Here is a 16,125-nt window from a genome sequence, read left to right on the forward strand (position 1 = left end):
CCAAGACGATCGCAAACATCGGTACGATGCCTCTCATCGCGTCGTTTCCTACCGCCCTGGTGACGATGTGCTCCTATGGACCCCTGCGCGAACACCCGGTTTATGTGAGAAGCTTGAGTCTCGATATCTTGGCCCCTACAAAGTCATCGAGCAGACCTCACCGGTGAACTATCGCGTTACACCTGTTGAGACCCCAACCGACCGACGCTGCCGTGGAACAGAGATCGTGCACATTTCTCGCCTGAAGCCTTTTCATCTCCGTTCCACCGTCTAATGTGCGGCCAGGCTGGCCGCTTCCGTCCGCGGGGGAAATTAGTGTAAGCATTTATGCGGACTTCATCTTCATCTGTACAAAGTCATCATCAATCATCGGCTTGTGTTCGTTTTTGCGTCGGCGCCATTTTTCCTTCTTGGAATAAAGCGTCGTCTCAACCGTGGTATTTCAATATATATAATATATATGAATTTCATGATGACATTGTGGAATACAGTTGAGCCTCGTTCATACGTTCTGGAAAAAAATTTGCGAGAGAACGTGCTAACCAAGAAAACGTGAGATTCGAAGTAACTAAAAAATTAATGGACTTAACTGTATTTGACATCTGCGTAATGTGAAGTGTTGTGCGAATCATTGTGCACTACGCTTGAGACGCCAACGCACGTCAAGCTGGCGAGGCTTCGCCGGCCTGAGGCATGTTTATTTTGTTGTTCCTATTATGTAGTGTTTTAAGACGGCGACAGGAAACCGAGCATGCAGTACGCTGCCAACGGCACTATGCCCCACACGCTGTAAAACAGATAGGTGAAGATGCTTATCGCAATAGGTTTGGTGGTGATCGCTATGAATGCGGCCTGCCACGACCCGGGAGGCAAATTGCTGGTACTGGAATAAGAAACAATGTGCGCCTGCGTTTTCACACGAGATGGGTGGGCGAGTATTGTGATGAAGCAACAGCGATGGGTGGCTATATGCTGTTCTTGATCGTGCGCACCCCGCATATTTTCTTGTTTGCATGGGACCTAGCGGCGGGAAAACGTATCATACAATCGCAGTTTAGCAATGTACTGAACGTTAGTGCCCAAAAGTCGTGTTTACCGGGAACTTGTGAACTGGTAAAAAATAGGTGTACCTCTGTTGGGTGATTTATTGTGTTCTCGTTCGCGAATGTTGGTGCCAGGAAATAGCACGTAACAAAATTGTGTCAATGAGGTCCTACTGTAAACTGTTGACAGTAGTATGTGTCCCCTGCCTACGTCTTTCCTTTTGTGGTGTGTTTGTTTTTTGCACTCTTTAATCACGTCAAATGAGCTCAAATTTGTGTGCGAGATGTTTTCATTGATAAGATTGAAGTGTCTTCTTGTGCTTGCTGAGCCTGGCTAGTGGAAGCTCAATATTGCTTTTTTCCTTTAAGTGCTATGTGTGGCACCCTTTTTGAACGACTGACTGACTGATGCCTCCTCTTTAGGACCGATTTGGCAACAACACAGCCATGAACATGACAGGCGTGCTGACGCTGCAGGTGATCTCCCCTGACGCATCTGTGAAAGAAGTCCCATACTTTGAAGGAAATGTGAACCAGTACCAAGTGCCTATCAGCAAAGGATGTGCAGTGGTGCAAGTAAGCATGCCTGGTGGTTTCTTTGCAAACGTGTGCAGATAGTCAAGATTAAAAAAACAAAAAATTGGGGCCCATTCCACCCTGTGAAAGTGGTTGGACAGCGAAGCTGTAGGGGGACCACCACCTATGATGTGGCGACGAGACAAACAGTAATCTTTGGTAAACATTTTATTTTGTAACAAACGTCACCACTGCTTTGTGGTAACTATAATATAAGGCTAAATTTTCAGTCGTAACTGCAGAAACGTTCTTTGCTAACGTAGGATGAATGCATGTTCCATGTGCGAATATACCAATTACTGTGACATGCACTGTGATATACCGTGATATACGTGGCTATGAGGCATTGCATTTTTTTGCTTGCTTACGGGGGTATGAGTAATTCATGATCACAGTTTTCGACATGTTTTTCTCGGTGATGCATTTTTTGCTTGTTAAGGGGATGTGACCCATTGCTGATGGTACGGTTGAACTTCAATATATCGAATAGCTCGGTGATAGTGAAATAGTTTGATATAGCCAATATTCAATATATAAAATCACGTAAAAATGCATAAGCAACTTGTACAAATCAATCAATGAACCAGTTGCGGTGCAGTAAATACTCGGAAGCTTCACACAAAGTATTTTTTGCTTTGGCTGAAAGTACTGGAGCAGCTTAACTGTCTTCTTATTGGCAGCCACATGCTTAACCATGGCATCGTCAACATAGTCTAAATGATCCGCAGTCAATAGCCCCTTCAGTCACGGCGTCCACATTTGTGGACGCAACCTATTTTTGCCGGTTCTGTGCAGTAGTAGCAAGGAATAGAGCACAAACATTAAGCTTAGGGTAAATTGAACATCCTGCTAACCTAAATTACCTCCACTTTACATCTCAGATATATATCGTTAGAGAGTACCGCTTTGGTGAACGCACCATCGTGTTTTACATGACGTTTGATGTGGAGCATGTCGGTAGCAACCTCGAAATATTTTTTATCTTCCTTGAAATGCTTGTGGCCAATAAATAACTTGCGCCTGTATATCGAGCAGGTGATTCAATCCTTTTTATGAAGAAATGTAGCATGACTGACTTAATATTAAAATATTTTGTTATTTTGTAAATATTATGGCTCATCATGAAATGCACAAAGATTCATTCTATCTAGAAGAGTTGACTGTTGGGCTAGTTAGTCGTCCATATTAGAAGTAGTAGCTTAGCGCAAATAAAGCCACGGACATAAGGAAGACAGACAAGGACAAGCGCTTGTCCTTGTCTGTCTTCACCTGCACATAGATTTGCTTTGAGTGGCGTCTCAAACACCCTGGCATAAAATTACCTAAATTTCACACATGTACCGACAGTCAATCATAATTTGTGACTGAAGGGTATAGGCTGGTACCTTCTGCATCGCTGCAGTAGAAGGGCCAAAGCAGCTACAGCATGGGCTGAAGTTGAGAGCGGGGCAAAATCGGTGCTTGGTGAAATCAATCTAGGCAGTGTCTTCGTTTGGCCACTACTTCCGCTGTGATCTCCACATCCGTCAATCTAAGCATTTTAAAACACTGTCAGTAACAAAGTATTTAGTAGCGTTTGCCGTGGGGTCTATAAGTGAGCTCACTGAACGCGCGCTGTCACGTGTCTTTGTGGAAGCAAACTGCCATTCCTCACAATGCACAGCAGGCGCAGAGCGCGGAACCGAGGAAAAGTCAGTGCGACAAATGCAATGCATCGTTGATATTGTCGAACTAGCCAAGCCACCACTTGTGAACGCCACTACATTCAAATGGCTCCCTCAGCACAATCGATGTGTACAGCTATAGTGCGCAGCAGTCCAGAACGTGCCTCGCGCCACCACTGTCTTCGAGGATGTTGCGGGAAAGCTTGCCACCTTTCAACAGAGCACATGTGGTTTGGAGTGGCGGAGTTCGATACATTCATTTTATGTCCGACCCTGTTCAAAATAAAAAATAAAAAATGCATGCGATTTTCCAGGTGATATAGAAAGTGCTCAATATACGCAATAATTCGATATATCCATGTTCGATATATCGAGGTTGGACTGTAGTTTTTGCTCGCACTTTTCTGTCCACGGACAAGATTGTGCCTTCGAGGGGTAGCGGTGTAAGCCATCGCTGATGATGACAGTTTTTGCTTACGCTTCTCAGTCTGCGGAAACGATTGTGGCGTTAGGTGTAGCAGTATTAGCCATTGCTGATAATTGTTGCTCGCACTTTTCTGTCTGCGGACACAATATTGCCATTGGGGGGTAGCAGTAAACAGCTTCACTGTGAAAGAAAAAGTATAGATTAGGTTTTCTACTGTTTTCATTTTATAAGAGAATTTGATTATTGTTGTGGCATGGGTGCAGATGTTTTCTCCGCAAGTGTTGCTGTGATTTGAGAACATGATTATGTTCTTGGCCAGTCAAACTTGTGCAAGAAATAATTAGTTGTGTGCAGTATGCATTGGATACCTGCAGTGGCCTTGTCAGTTTGCCTGATTGCATGACCATATTGTCATATTTATGTGGATGCCCAAATTCCAGAATTATGAATCTCACTGGTGTGCTCTTATTGCTCGCTGTGCAGGCTGCATACATTGATATCTTATTACTAGGAACTTTATAGTAACAATATGTTCAGATTAATAAACATTTGAAAAATTCCGCATCCTATTCCTATTGTTTTAATGTAAAAGTATTTCAGTAATATGAATTTGAACATTATGAATATTTCTAAAGTGTGTGAAATTCTATGCTTTTTTTGTATTAGCAGCACTTCAAAATAATGAATTTCTAACCAGAAGTATCACAGACATTTGCGACTTGCAAAACCATGAAAAATTATGAATGCCACTATCAAGAGCAGATATTCCTGGATGGCTGCGATTACAAATCTCCGTCAGTTCTCTCACCATCGCTTGCAATAATGGCGACCCGCAGGGATAGAAACTACACATGGGGGAAACTACACAAACCAACACTGTCAGCACTGTGAAGACTGCAAAATAACACCTATTGCATCATTTATGATTGCGATAATATTGAAAGATTGAGGGGAAAAAGAACGCTGGCAAAAGGTGGGTTTGCTTAAAATGCCATCTAAACCCAAGATCGATTATTAAGTTTGTGGAAAACACAAGCAAAGTGATTGAACTTGTGTATGCTTTTAAGTATCATGCTTCAGGGCTGTGGTAATGTTTGACGAGAATTGATGTAAATGGTGCAACATGTACAGATCTTGGATATGCCAACAATGTGCTTGCTGTACACTCTACTGAATGCCACAAGCAATATCAGTGAGTTTTATATGTAGTGGATGTGATGGCTTGAGGCATGTTATCTACACTCTGAAGAAACAGATCGCTGCGTGAATAGTCAGTGACAGTCGGCACGTGCTCAAGAATCACTGTGTCATGACCTCTGTCAGCCTTCATCATTGTGGTTCATCCTACCGCAGATGGAACTGCCGTGTCTCACTGTCTGGTTGGCACGTGACCATATAGCTGGGCACACATTCACACAGCTTTAGCAAATCTGAGGCTGTCCGAGTTGTGCTCGCACCAGGTGATGAAGACTTAACATGAACTTGCATTCTCACTCTAATTGTGTGCCTCTTTGTCATTGGCATGAAAGTGTTTGTGGATGTACCGCTTGCAAATGGAAATGATTCCTCATGTTAAATTGAGTTTCTGACGACAATTTGGCATGTTTTCGATGCATTTCAAAACAACGAACAATTTTTAGCCGGCCCATGAGATTTTTTTATATTTCACTGTATAATGAGTCATGTTGGTTTTTTGTGCCCATAGAACCTGCAGATCCAAGAGAACACTGAGGGAGTGGATGGCTTCCAGTACATTCTGCGATTTACACCCAAGCTGCACAACAAGATGGCCCTTCCCAATTATGAAGTGCCATTCCTTTTCTACAATGGTAAGTACTGACAGTGAACAAGACAACCTGTAACACAGCCCTAGTAGCAATTGTTACAGTCGGGACAATCGACTCTGCGTGTACGCTGAATTGGAGCAGTGCCATGTGTTGGTGCATCACCATTAGCAAAAATAGTTCAGGCCAGGTATCTAGTAGTCACAGTCGCCAGCTGTTAATTTTAAGGGGGGAGGCTACCCTGGAGACGGAACTTCTTTATTTTTTAAGATATCCAAATGAAACTTTCAGGGTACATTCAGACCACCAAGCTATGAAGAATTGCAAAGTTTCGTGAAGATGTGTGTGTTTGTTCCAGAGTTATTGAGGTCTAACTAGGTTGTTCATGTATATGCCTCGGAAAGAGCCTGGAGAAATCCCAGGACATCGCAGGAAGCTGAGACTCACTGTGATGATCCCTTGATAGATATCCCAGGTGGCTAAGAAGCCCTTTTCTTTAATTTCCTCTCCAAAAAATCTTAACACAACTTTGAATTTGATGTAGCCAGTAATGACCACATTCGTCAAAAATTAATTGCTTATTATAATTTAACTGATCAAGTTTTCAAAGAAAAAAAAGAGAAGCTTGTTACACCCTGGCAAAGTCATTCAAGAACAGAATAAAAAAGAATGGGCCACAAATCTTAAGAGTGGTTCTTGAGATATCTCCTTCCCCAGCACCGCTACTAGCGAAAAAATCCATTCTGAGAAAACAAGCCTTAAAGTTGAATACCTGTGTTCTTATTAGAAAGCTCCTGCGGAGCTTCTAATTAGCTCTTGCGGCTACAGGCACACTCCATGTGTCGGATTCTCGACTGGTGAAAGCCGACAGCACAGTTCCGCCGATGCAAGCATCTATGCAGTCGGCACTCGCTGCAGAAGATCGGAAGTCCGATGCTTGTTCAAGTCGCATATCACGCTTCCGCGCACCGAACATCTGCACTGTCTTGGGCTTCGTTGCCGGCATCGCATGCAACAAAGAACTAGCGAAAAAAAAAAAAGAAGCTGAGAAACTAATTTAAAAGATAGCGCAGCTCGCAAGCAGACGTCTGTTGAGGCAGATGGAACAAGGGGGCAACAACGGTGTGAGTGTGGCGGTCGCGGTATTGAAGAAAGCAGCCGCCACCACCCACGCGCCAGCCAATGCCAGGCGTGCTTTAGCTCGCAAAATTTGAACGCACTGATCTGGCCAATCAGCGCTCTGCATCACATCGTGGGAAAACGCCAATAGCGCCTCAACCGCGCCAACGATGCCATTTTGCAAAGTGCAAAACAGAGACAAAGAACAGTCAAAATGATACCTAGATGATGCTGGCAGGCCGCATCATCTCTAACGTGGCACGATGCTGAGCATGCTGTATTATGTGCGACTAGTGCAAGCCCAAGCAGGTCGGCACGAAATTTTATGCGTATGAGACGTACCCGATAACCTGCTTTTTCATGTCTTGTGATGATACAGCGCCAACTCATCAATGTCGCCGGTTGGCGACGTGATCGCTGTGAACAGGTATCTTCCAGCTATCACTTTCGAGTATACAATCACCATTTCGCGTCTTGTCATACGCCGCGTTGGAGGCCATGTGCTGCGCTGCGCAAGGCGAGGTTGGCCCAGTACGCGTCCTGCGATGAGTCGCACGAAATCGCACGAAAGTGATTGTATTCCTGAATGCAACTGTATATTTTCAAGCTGGCAACGCATAAATGGGCCGACTACGCCGAGCGCGCGTCGGCCTCGACGGGCGCTGCCATTCTGGTAGCATGTTTACATTTGGCCAGCTGTACCGGCGTTCGATTTTGCAAACTTCGGGCAGGTTCGGGTTGTCTTGGGATCCCATCCCACGTGACTTCCTGTCAGAACCGGAACTAGCTGGCTGCCGTCTGGCTCCCAGAACTGCGAAAATCGAAGAGGCCCACTGGTAGGCGAAAGTGCAATCAATGCATGCATTGAATTCTTATTGGCAACTTCTAGATCGACTAGGCTTTGCTAGGTTCAGTTTCGTGGAGGAACAGCGACATGGCCGATGACCATGCCGGCAATTTCTTAGAATAAGAATATCCCTATTTTGCTTGTCTCGGTGGCAATATTTGCTCACAATTATGCAGTGAAAGTCTGAATTATCACACAACTTGCTGTAAGGTGCCCAAAATTTTGGTTGTCCTTATAAATTAACCCTTTCAGATGTCAATTATTTCCCTTAATATCTTACTTTCACTGCATTTCTCACATCTTTAGAAGAAGCTGCTGAGTGTATCAGCAAATTTCAATTTACTGAGTTTTGTGAAGTTTACAGGATGTGGACTTCATGCAAAAACTTCCTGCAGGAGCATCAGATATGAGAATACCAACTATTTTATGTCTAGCGGGCTGGAAATTGCAACTATCGAGCCACTAAAGAATTATGCCTGGTGCAACACATAGTGAAAAACAATGAAAGAAGTGAATGTGCTACATTAAATGACATACTCACATAGAGCAAGAATACCCAGCCATCTACCTTCCCACTCGTCTTACTAAAAAAGATTTGCAAATGTTAGTCAATCTTGCAGCACAAGTCCAGTTGGAAGTATTTCAATATGTGCAACACATTTTAACTAGCATTATTTTCATCATTGCTTTTGCTGTTGATGCACTAATAGTGTTGTGCACAATTGTGTGTGCAGTGCCTTAATGGTTAAGTCTATGAGGCTAGTGGTGGTGCCGGGGAGATCTCCTAATAATCAAGCTTGTCCGAACTATTGGTGTCAAAATAATCAGTCATTGGCTGTATTTAACTGCATAACTTGAGCACCCAGTGTGCTACCTTCCGGGTAATTAAAAAACTTAGCTGCAGCTTCCAAGCAACAGAACAGGACTTTCGATTTAAGAGGCTCTGACTAGCACCTTAACCCTTTAACCGCCAATTTAAATTACAAAAAACATACCAAAATCGCCAATTTTTTTAAGTACTCATAATTTTTTCCATGCAATTCTGATTCTGAAAGTATATTACATCATTGATTTCTCTTAAGAATCAGCACAGAAATTTAAAAAACAAGAAAACTGCTGTTGAGGGCGGCTTTCCCTCAATGCATGCCATGGTAATGAGTCGGAACATACTGAAGGCAGCAAGGAATGCCACGTTCAGCCTTGTGATAACGGGTCACAGCTTCCATAGCCGGGGGGGCTGCGGATAGGTAGCTTCATCCACGGTTTTCAAGTTGGTGAAATGAAGGCAGTGCATCAATGCATTGAAGCGGTTCCTGCTCATGGTCTTCCTGAACACTGGTGTCCCCAAAACTTCCTTTGTTGACCAATACATCTCAACTTGAGGTTTACCGACAATACCCTGAAATATTATCAGTGCAAGGAAGACCATAATCTCATCGCAGTCTACCGGTTTCCATGTAGAACCCCGAGCAGCAAAGTACGCAACTGCATAATGGTTTGTCTCCATGATGATTAGGTCAATAATGCCCCAGTCAAAAAATACATGAAACCAGCAGAGAATGCCATTCTCGTCAGTGGGCTGCCGCTAGATTCCAAGCACTGAAGAGAAGGGAAGCCGTAGAGGCGTAGGTGGCGGGTTATTGGTGTTCACATACTGCCACACAAGTGCACTGCTCGGTGCGTCACTGTCGTCGTCATCATCATCATCTGAAGCAATATCCAGGGTAAAGACAACGTCCGAATCACTGTCGGACACAAATTCCATGTCGTCATTAACGTTGCTTTCTGGACTGCTCCAAGAAGCATCTCTTTTTCTTTTAGCATTGCCACCTCCGGCATTCTTCTTGCGAAGCGCCATTATGAAGTGACTGTTGCCAGGCTTAAAACATGTGCGAAAGGCACGAAATGTGGTTTTTCGTAGACTACCGCCATCTAGGGTTGAAAATTGCAAGCAAAACAATTGACAACCGTGATACGTCTTTGGCACGAGGAGGAGAAGAAAATCAGGCCGGACGAGTGTGACTCATCGTTGGTGATATTGGTACAAACTCGTGTGACGAGTACAGCTCGGGGTTGGCGGCTGCAGGGTTAAATTCACTTCAGAAACACCAGGCGAGGTAACTTTCAACCTTCGATTCAGCTCCAAATATGAGAAATGGCAGTGCGTTCTCAATCCACATGATTGGCGCCATGCATTGTTGGGTCTCATAGGTGTCATGCTGCCACAGCTTTTGTCTGCACATTGAAGGCCATTAGTTTGCACATTGGAAGCTCTGGAAGCAAACTCAGGAGCCAGAAACAAGTCATAGTCTTGTGTCCCATCTATACCACGCATCTAGTAACTATTTTGATATTTAAAAGTGATGCAAAGGCACTTTTGGTGAAAATAAGAAGCTATTATTTATAGTGATAAAACTGAATATGCTGTTCACAGTTTATGTGGGATTTATAATTTCAGTTGTCACTCAAAGTTGCGAACGACGTTAAGTCGCAATGCTCTACTTTGAAACTTTACTACTTGTGTTGCAGGGCCACCACGTTACTGCAAATTAATGTACATAAGTGGGCTCTAATGAAACTGCACCATATGTACAATTAATACATTCTTTATATTTTATTGTTGTTTGTGCTTTATTTTGTGTATTTTACAAATTAAGGAAAGTTTACCCCTGTCAAGCTACACTGCCTTTGGGGCTCTGAGTGGAACGGCAGAACTATGGTGGGCCTGGTTGCATGGCAGCACTCATTAGGCCATTTTGCATACCATTTCATATGGATCCAAGTTGTGACCACATATGCAAGCTAAATTTCTTCGCTCTAGCTTGCTCAAGTTTCCAAGAAATCACATGCTTCTAAAATTCAGAGTACATGTGGCTATGGCAGCGTGTAGAGCTGTACATGGTCTAAAGGCGTCGTTTTGGAGAAGTATGGGAGAGGCCTTTGCCCTGCAGTGGGCATAACCAGGCTGATGATTATTATTATTATTATTATTATTATTATTATTATTATTATTATTATTATTATTATTATTATTATTATTATTATTATGAAAAATTAGCTTGTATTGCCTATAAAGTTGATTTGTAGATATCCTGAGAAATTGGGACAAGAAAGCTTGTAGCAATTCTTACAGAAATATCAGCTTGTTATACAAAAGATTACCTCTCAAGGCTAGGGCTACATTTATCTGCTTCCTGTTCATGCCACATGGATGAACCTTTTTTCTTTCTTTCTTATGGTACTAATATTATCCCTTTATTCTGGTTTTTACGGTACTTCAGGGAGTAGCGGACACAGGACAATAAAGGTGTGCAGCCTTCATATCATGTCTCATGGCTGATCTTTACAATTTTTTGTTTTCGGATAATTCGAAATGCTGGTTAAAGATGGGTTATTTCTTCGTTGCAAGACTGAAATAATGAGGTTTTACTCTATTGAGGTTCAATTGTACCACTTCGATATTTGCAAGGTGTAAGAAGTATTACTTAAAAAATGTTCCAGTTTTCTTCTGCTAAATTCTGATTTTCCAATTGATCGATGCATGAGCATTCACTTGCACATGTTTTCGTAACGCAACCTCTCTTCGACTTTTCACTTCTTCCAGATGCATCAAAGCAAGAAGAGATGGTGAAATTGACCAAAAAGAGGACAGAGCTGCTGAAGCAGCTGCAGACTTTTGAGGACCTGTTCCAGACAACTGAGAACATCTACATTGAACTTGAAGGTAGGAAGCTCTTACTGCTGTTTTCAGACCTCTTGTGTACTTTAATGCTTGCTGTTTGCAATGGCAAACTCCTGCGACTCTGAGGAGGTTTGAAACATAGACACTTCCATGAGTGTCGGACAAACAAAATGCTTCTTGGAGCTTGTGCAGTTGCCTCTTTGAACACGCTTATGCTGGTTGGCAGACTCTGATAACTGTTTGTGTTATCCAGAAACTCTGACACTGCCCTTTCTAACTGGACCTATAACATGGCCCCTGCTGCCTGCTGCACACTCCATGTCTGTGATACTACTACTACTACAGAGATGACAGTATTCCTGGTCCCATAAGCTATGATCATGGCAGTCTGCAGACTTGCAGTACTTGGACCAAGCACCAAAAAGTGTACTGCGCAATAAAATCTTGTTGCATATTCACCTACAACATACAAACAAATGATACATCCAGTCGCTGACCGGTAAATTGGGCACGATAATACAGACATGCTCAGTAATTCGGACAGCTTCACGGCACCGTCACTGGCCTCATAGACTTAAAGGGACACTAAAGGTTACCAGAAACTCAAGCTGAAGTGCTAGAGCAATGTTCTAGAACGTCTAAGGCGTCAATATAATCGCGAACAGAGCTTTAGTAACCGAGAAATTGAGGTAAATGCATGACACGATTTGAGACCCTCAGCGACATTCCGGTACTAGCCCGATGATGAAAGCACTTCTCATAATTTGTGTTACTAATACTCAACTACTCGTATTAAAAATATCATTTGATTCGATTATAAAACGGAAAAAAATGCTACTTCTCTACGTCTACTCGATTCTAAGAAAAAATAACATTTTGATGTTACCCTTCAGTAATATGGGTGTTCGAAAGGTTTCGTTTTCGCTCGACTCTGCACGCTTGACTCTGCGCCGCGCACGCTTTGGAGTTTCAGTAGTTTCGTTATTGCGTCGTGCTGTGAAGGCTCTGCTGGCTCGCGAAACTTTCATTTGGAACAAGCAGCGAGAATGCCACGTCCATGTGATGTCGTGGGAAGCCCTCATTGCTTTCCTGCTCCGGAGAGCCGGTGTCGAGGCCGGCGTCGTAGTACGCAACGACGCCGGCAGCGCGAGCCCTCAGCAGCAGGTCGCGCTCGTCGGTGCTCAAATCGCTGAAGTTGAGCCCACCATTGCGAGCCAATCTGTCGGTGTCAGGGTCCATTGCGACAAGCGTCGAAGTTTGCGTCATAGAATGAAGTACCAGCTTATGGGCGTCTTGCGCTGGAGTTTGAGGTATAGTAGCGGCGCCTGGTGGCGGTGCGGGAAACGACATCTGGGTCGTGCCAGCTTGGGTCGTATTGAGCCCTGGCTGTGGCGAAGCACGTTTCTAGGCCGAGTTTTGCGTCGATTCGCACTTTTTTATGCCCTGTTGCGAGTGCGAAAAGGCTCGTCACTTCTCACAGACCACGCCTACCACGCTGCGAGCTCGCCGCAGCCTATAGTTTAACGAAAACGGACTCTCCGTGTGCCGTGGGACGTAATGCTGGGAGCAGAAGGAATCAGTGATGCTGATCCGGAGAGACCTAGCCCACACTCTAAAAGGCGTCACCGTCATTACTTCTGCGTCGTGGGCTGCCATGAACAAGAAGGCCTGAATCCCAACATCACCGTTTTCCTTCAAGGCCTCACGAAGTGGAGCGTCGGGCGCGCTGCATAGCTGCAGTTCATCGCGCTGAGTAAGCGAAACTTCGTGCCATGCTGACTGCTTCGCCTGTCTTGAAGCTTGCTTGATTATCTGCATTCGAAATTTCAGTCTTTTGCACCTACAGTCCCGACAGCAGACCGACATAGCAGCAGGCATGGCTGGTAATTCACGATTCGAGACCCGGCCACAGCGACAATCAACAATTCGGCCGATGCGAAGTGGTGAAGTGTGCGCAAATGAGCACAAATGGTCGGGCTCATTCGATGACAATTCACTACTACTTTACGAACAGCACAGGTTAAGAGAGTTGAATGCGCTCATCCTTGATCTCAAGCCAGCACGTTGAGGCAGCGCAGCAAGGCAGTATTGATTGCAGCGCATCGATGTTCGAGTGCTGTCATTAAAAGCTACATCAAGCGAGCAGCGCACGAGCTCGCGTTGCAGTGCGATTTGCACGTACGTGCGAGCTCACATGCATTGCATCAGTTTAGCGGCATGCAGTCAACAAAGATTGCAGGAGGCCCGCCGTTTGGCGGCATGTCGAAAGACCGCTGCCGTCGCGACGCGTACGATCGTGCACTTGAGCAGTTCGTACATCGCGGCGCGTACCGTCGTGTGCTCGAGCAGTTCCGTACACATGATGTCTGCTTATCGCTGCTGTGGATTCATTTATAGCACGCATTTCCTCGCGTTTGCGCGCCTGACTCTAGCAGCTAGCGTGCAAACCTTACCTGTAGTTCCACTTCTGTACGCGACTCGCTTCACTTGCGATTGACACCGTGCGAAAACTTCGCCGCCTAATTCTTGAACGGCGTACACGTATTTGGCACTGCATAATTTCTTGCCACCCCTGAAAAAATCTTCGGCGCCCGATATACGGAGCAGGCCATGCTACAACACAACTGAAAGTGGCGGGTCCATATTGTAAATGTGCTTTCCGAAGCAGACGACCGAGCTTGGTACTACCCATTTTACGACAGAGGGCGCTTTTTAGCACCTTTCTCGCAGCGCCCCCTGGGCAATGCAAGAGCCCCATGGTCGTGCATTTCTCCTTCCGCTAGCCACCATACTCCCGCTTTCGATCTGCTGTCGGCTCTGTCTTGGCTCTGTTTCTGGCCGTGCGTTTGCGTTTTGCGCAGAAAAGCCGTAGCGCCGTCTGCGGACACCGTTCTACTCACCGATGGCGCAACGTCACTATGAGACCATGATGTCAGTACTCCTCGATCGGAGGGCGGGCGATTTGAACTGCGCTAGAGGTACGCGGGCGCTTCAGAATGCATTTTCTCTTAAAATAAGTCTCTCTCTTGGCACAAAACAAGCGTTTCGAGGTGTCTGTGATGGTATTTCAACAGTCCACGTTGTCTTAATAGTAACCTTTAGTGTCCCTTTAATGTGTAAAGACAACCGATATTTCAGACAGCTGCCAGTTCTACATTCTGTTATCCAGACTCCGTCGGTGGCTGTAGTATATGCCAACTCTGCCACCGTTATCTCCTCTGGCAACCTCGGTGAGACATCAAGTATGGCCTCAGAGATTACATGCTAGATGGTAATCTTTGAGGCATTGCCTTGGTCGCTGCTCTATTCCTCTGAGATTTAACTGCAACTGTCAATCTTGGAGGCTTTACCTTAATTGTGAGGTCGCTTCACCATTGTGATCATCATGTCCTTTTCCGCCACCTCTGCTCATGGCCCGCTATCGTCATTCTGTTTGTTGAGTTTGCCTTATGGATAGCGTTCTGCTATGCTGTGCTTATTTGTTTAGTTTGTGTTCCAGACACCGTTCTGCTGACTCGAAGAGTTCTTTTTTGTGAAGTTGTAGATAGGCCGCGTCAAATGGCACCGATGGTGCCCTTACAGTCCATCTCCAAATGAGTTTTGAGTCGCAGTCCGAATGAGTCGACTCCGCAACTGAAGAGGCTGACCTGCTGCTTACCACAACGAGCTCAGATGCGGACATCATTGATGACCTGTTAGGCTGGGATGTGCCGATTCCTGCCACTGTTAAATCTGAAGACTTCGCAGACGTTGACAGGGCTGTTTCGTCATGTGCTGAACTGAACGATGATGAAATAATTGAGCAAGTTCTCTCAGCATCAAACAGCAACTCTGACTCGCATGGTGATGTGCCATGTGCTCTGGAGCCTTCCACCTCTGGATCTGACTGAAGCCTTTGCAGTCCTTGCATCGGCGTACAGGGAACTCAAAATGAGCAGAAATACAGGCGGGCTTGGTTGCACGTAAACAGAAGTGTGTGCAGCAACGCATCGACCACTTGTGCTGTGCACAGGGGTCTTACAACGTAAATAAAGTGATCTTTTTTTATGGATGCATTCATTTTTTCGGACATTCGATAGTTAGTACTTATTTACGTTCCCCGTGAAGTCCGAATTATCAGTCGTGGACTGTAGTTCTGTTGATTCACCTGCCCAACTTCCATAGAGCCCACTGCATTGGCTGACCCTTGAAATTTTTGAGAGGTGAGCATCTTCTTGACTGAGGAGCGAAAGGGTACATATGCAGATAAGCTGTTGTCAAAATGCATGCAAGATGTGCCCCGTCTATTTAAATCTGCATCAGTGAAGTGTAGTTCTTCCTGTACGCACGTAGCAGCAGTAATGAGTCAAGGCGCTTGTCTTTCCTCTTTGCTAGCTTTTCTTTTATCATGACAATATGTGGCACTGCAGCTCTCTTAATCTCTGATCTATTTATGCTACCAAGATGATGGCTGTTGCAATACTGGAAAGCCACGCAATCCATTGTGCAATGGCACCTCCCGATGCCTGATTTCTGTCTTTTTGTTGACAGAACATTAGAAAGGTGTGATTTTCTCATCTTGTACAGTCGACTGGTTTTTTGGACGTGCCCAATAATTCAGATGCCTTCACAACGCCCTAATCAGCCAATGTACAATAACATCTGAAATTTCAAAAGCTGGAGCCCTTCTCCATTCAATTTTCCGGACTGTTTGCTTGGACCTGAGGTCCAAACATCATTTATTGAAGCAACCACCGTTGCCATTTTGATTATCTATCAGTCTTGAACTGGTGCTCTCACACTTCGATCTGCTGGCAGCCTAAGGCAACGCAGGAATGCTAGGCATAGCTGCTTCAATGTTCACTACTTAGCTTCCTGCTGTTTGGTGCTGTGTTTTAGAGCGCAGATCTTAGGTGCCTGTTCCTGCGTTGAGCGCTGGCGCTCTCAGCATAACTGAGCGAATGAGCACAGCGACGAATGAAAGAGCGAGAAGAGTGTGAGGAG

General features: G+C 44.9%; 1 protein-coding gene across 1 annotated transcript in view; it reads left to right on the forward strand.

The window, feature by feature from the left end:
- LOC135916357 (structural maintenance of chromosomes flexible hinge domain-containing protein 1-like) overlaps positions 1–16,125 on the forward strand; it is a 373,767-nt gene that overhangs the window by 293,933 nt on the left and 63,709 nt on the right. Inside the window, exons 39-41 of the mRNA XM_065449720.2 lie at positions 1,467–1,619; positions 5,416–5,539; positions 11,065–11,184. Of these exons, the coding sequence (XP_065305792.1) occupies positions 1,467–1,619; positions 5,416–5,539; positions 11,065–11,184 (397 nt within the window). The remainder of the gene's footprint in view (positions 1–1,466; positions 1,620–5,415; positions 5,540–11,064; positions 11,185–16,125) is intronic.

The sequence above is a fragment of the Dermacentor albipictus genome, chromosome 5 (assembly GCF_038994185.2).
Source record: "Dermacentor albipictus isolate Rhodes 1998 colony chromosome 5, USDA_Dalb.pri_finalv2, whole genome shotgun sequence".
NCBI classification, from domain to species: domain Eukaryota; kingdom Metazoa; phylum Arthropoda; class Arachnida; order Ixodida; family Ixodidae; genus Dermacentor; species Dermacentor albipictus.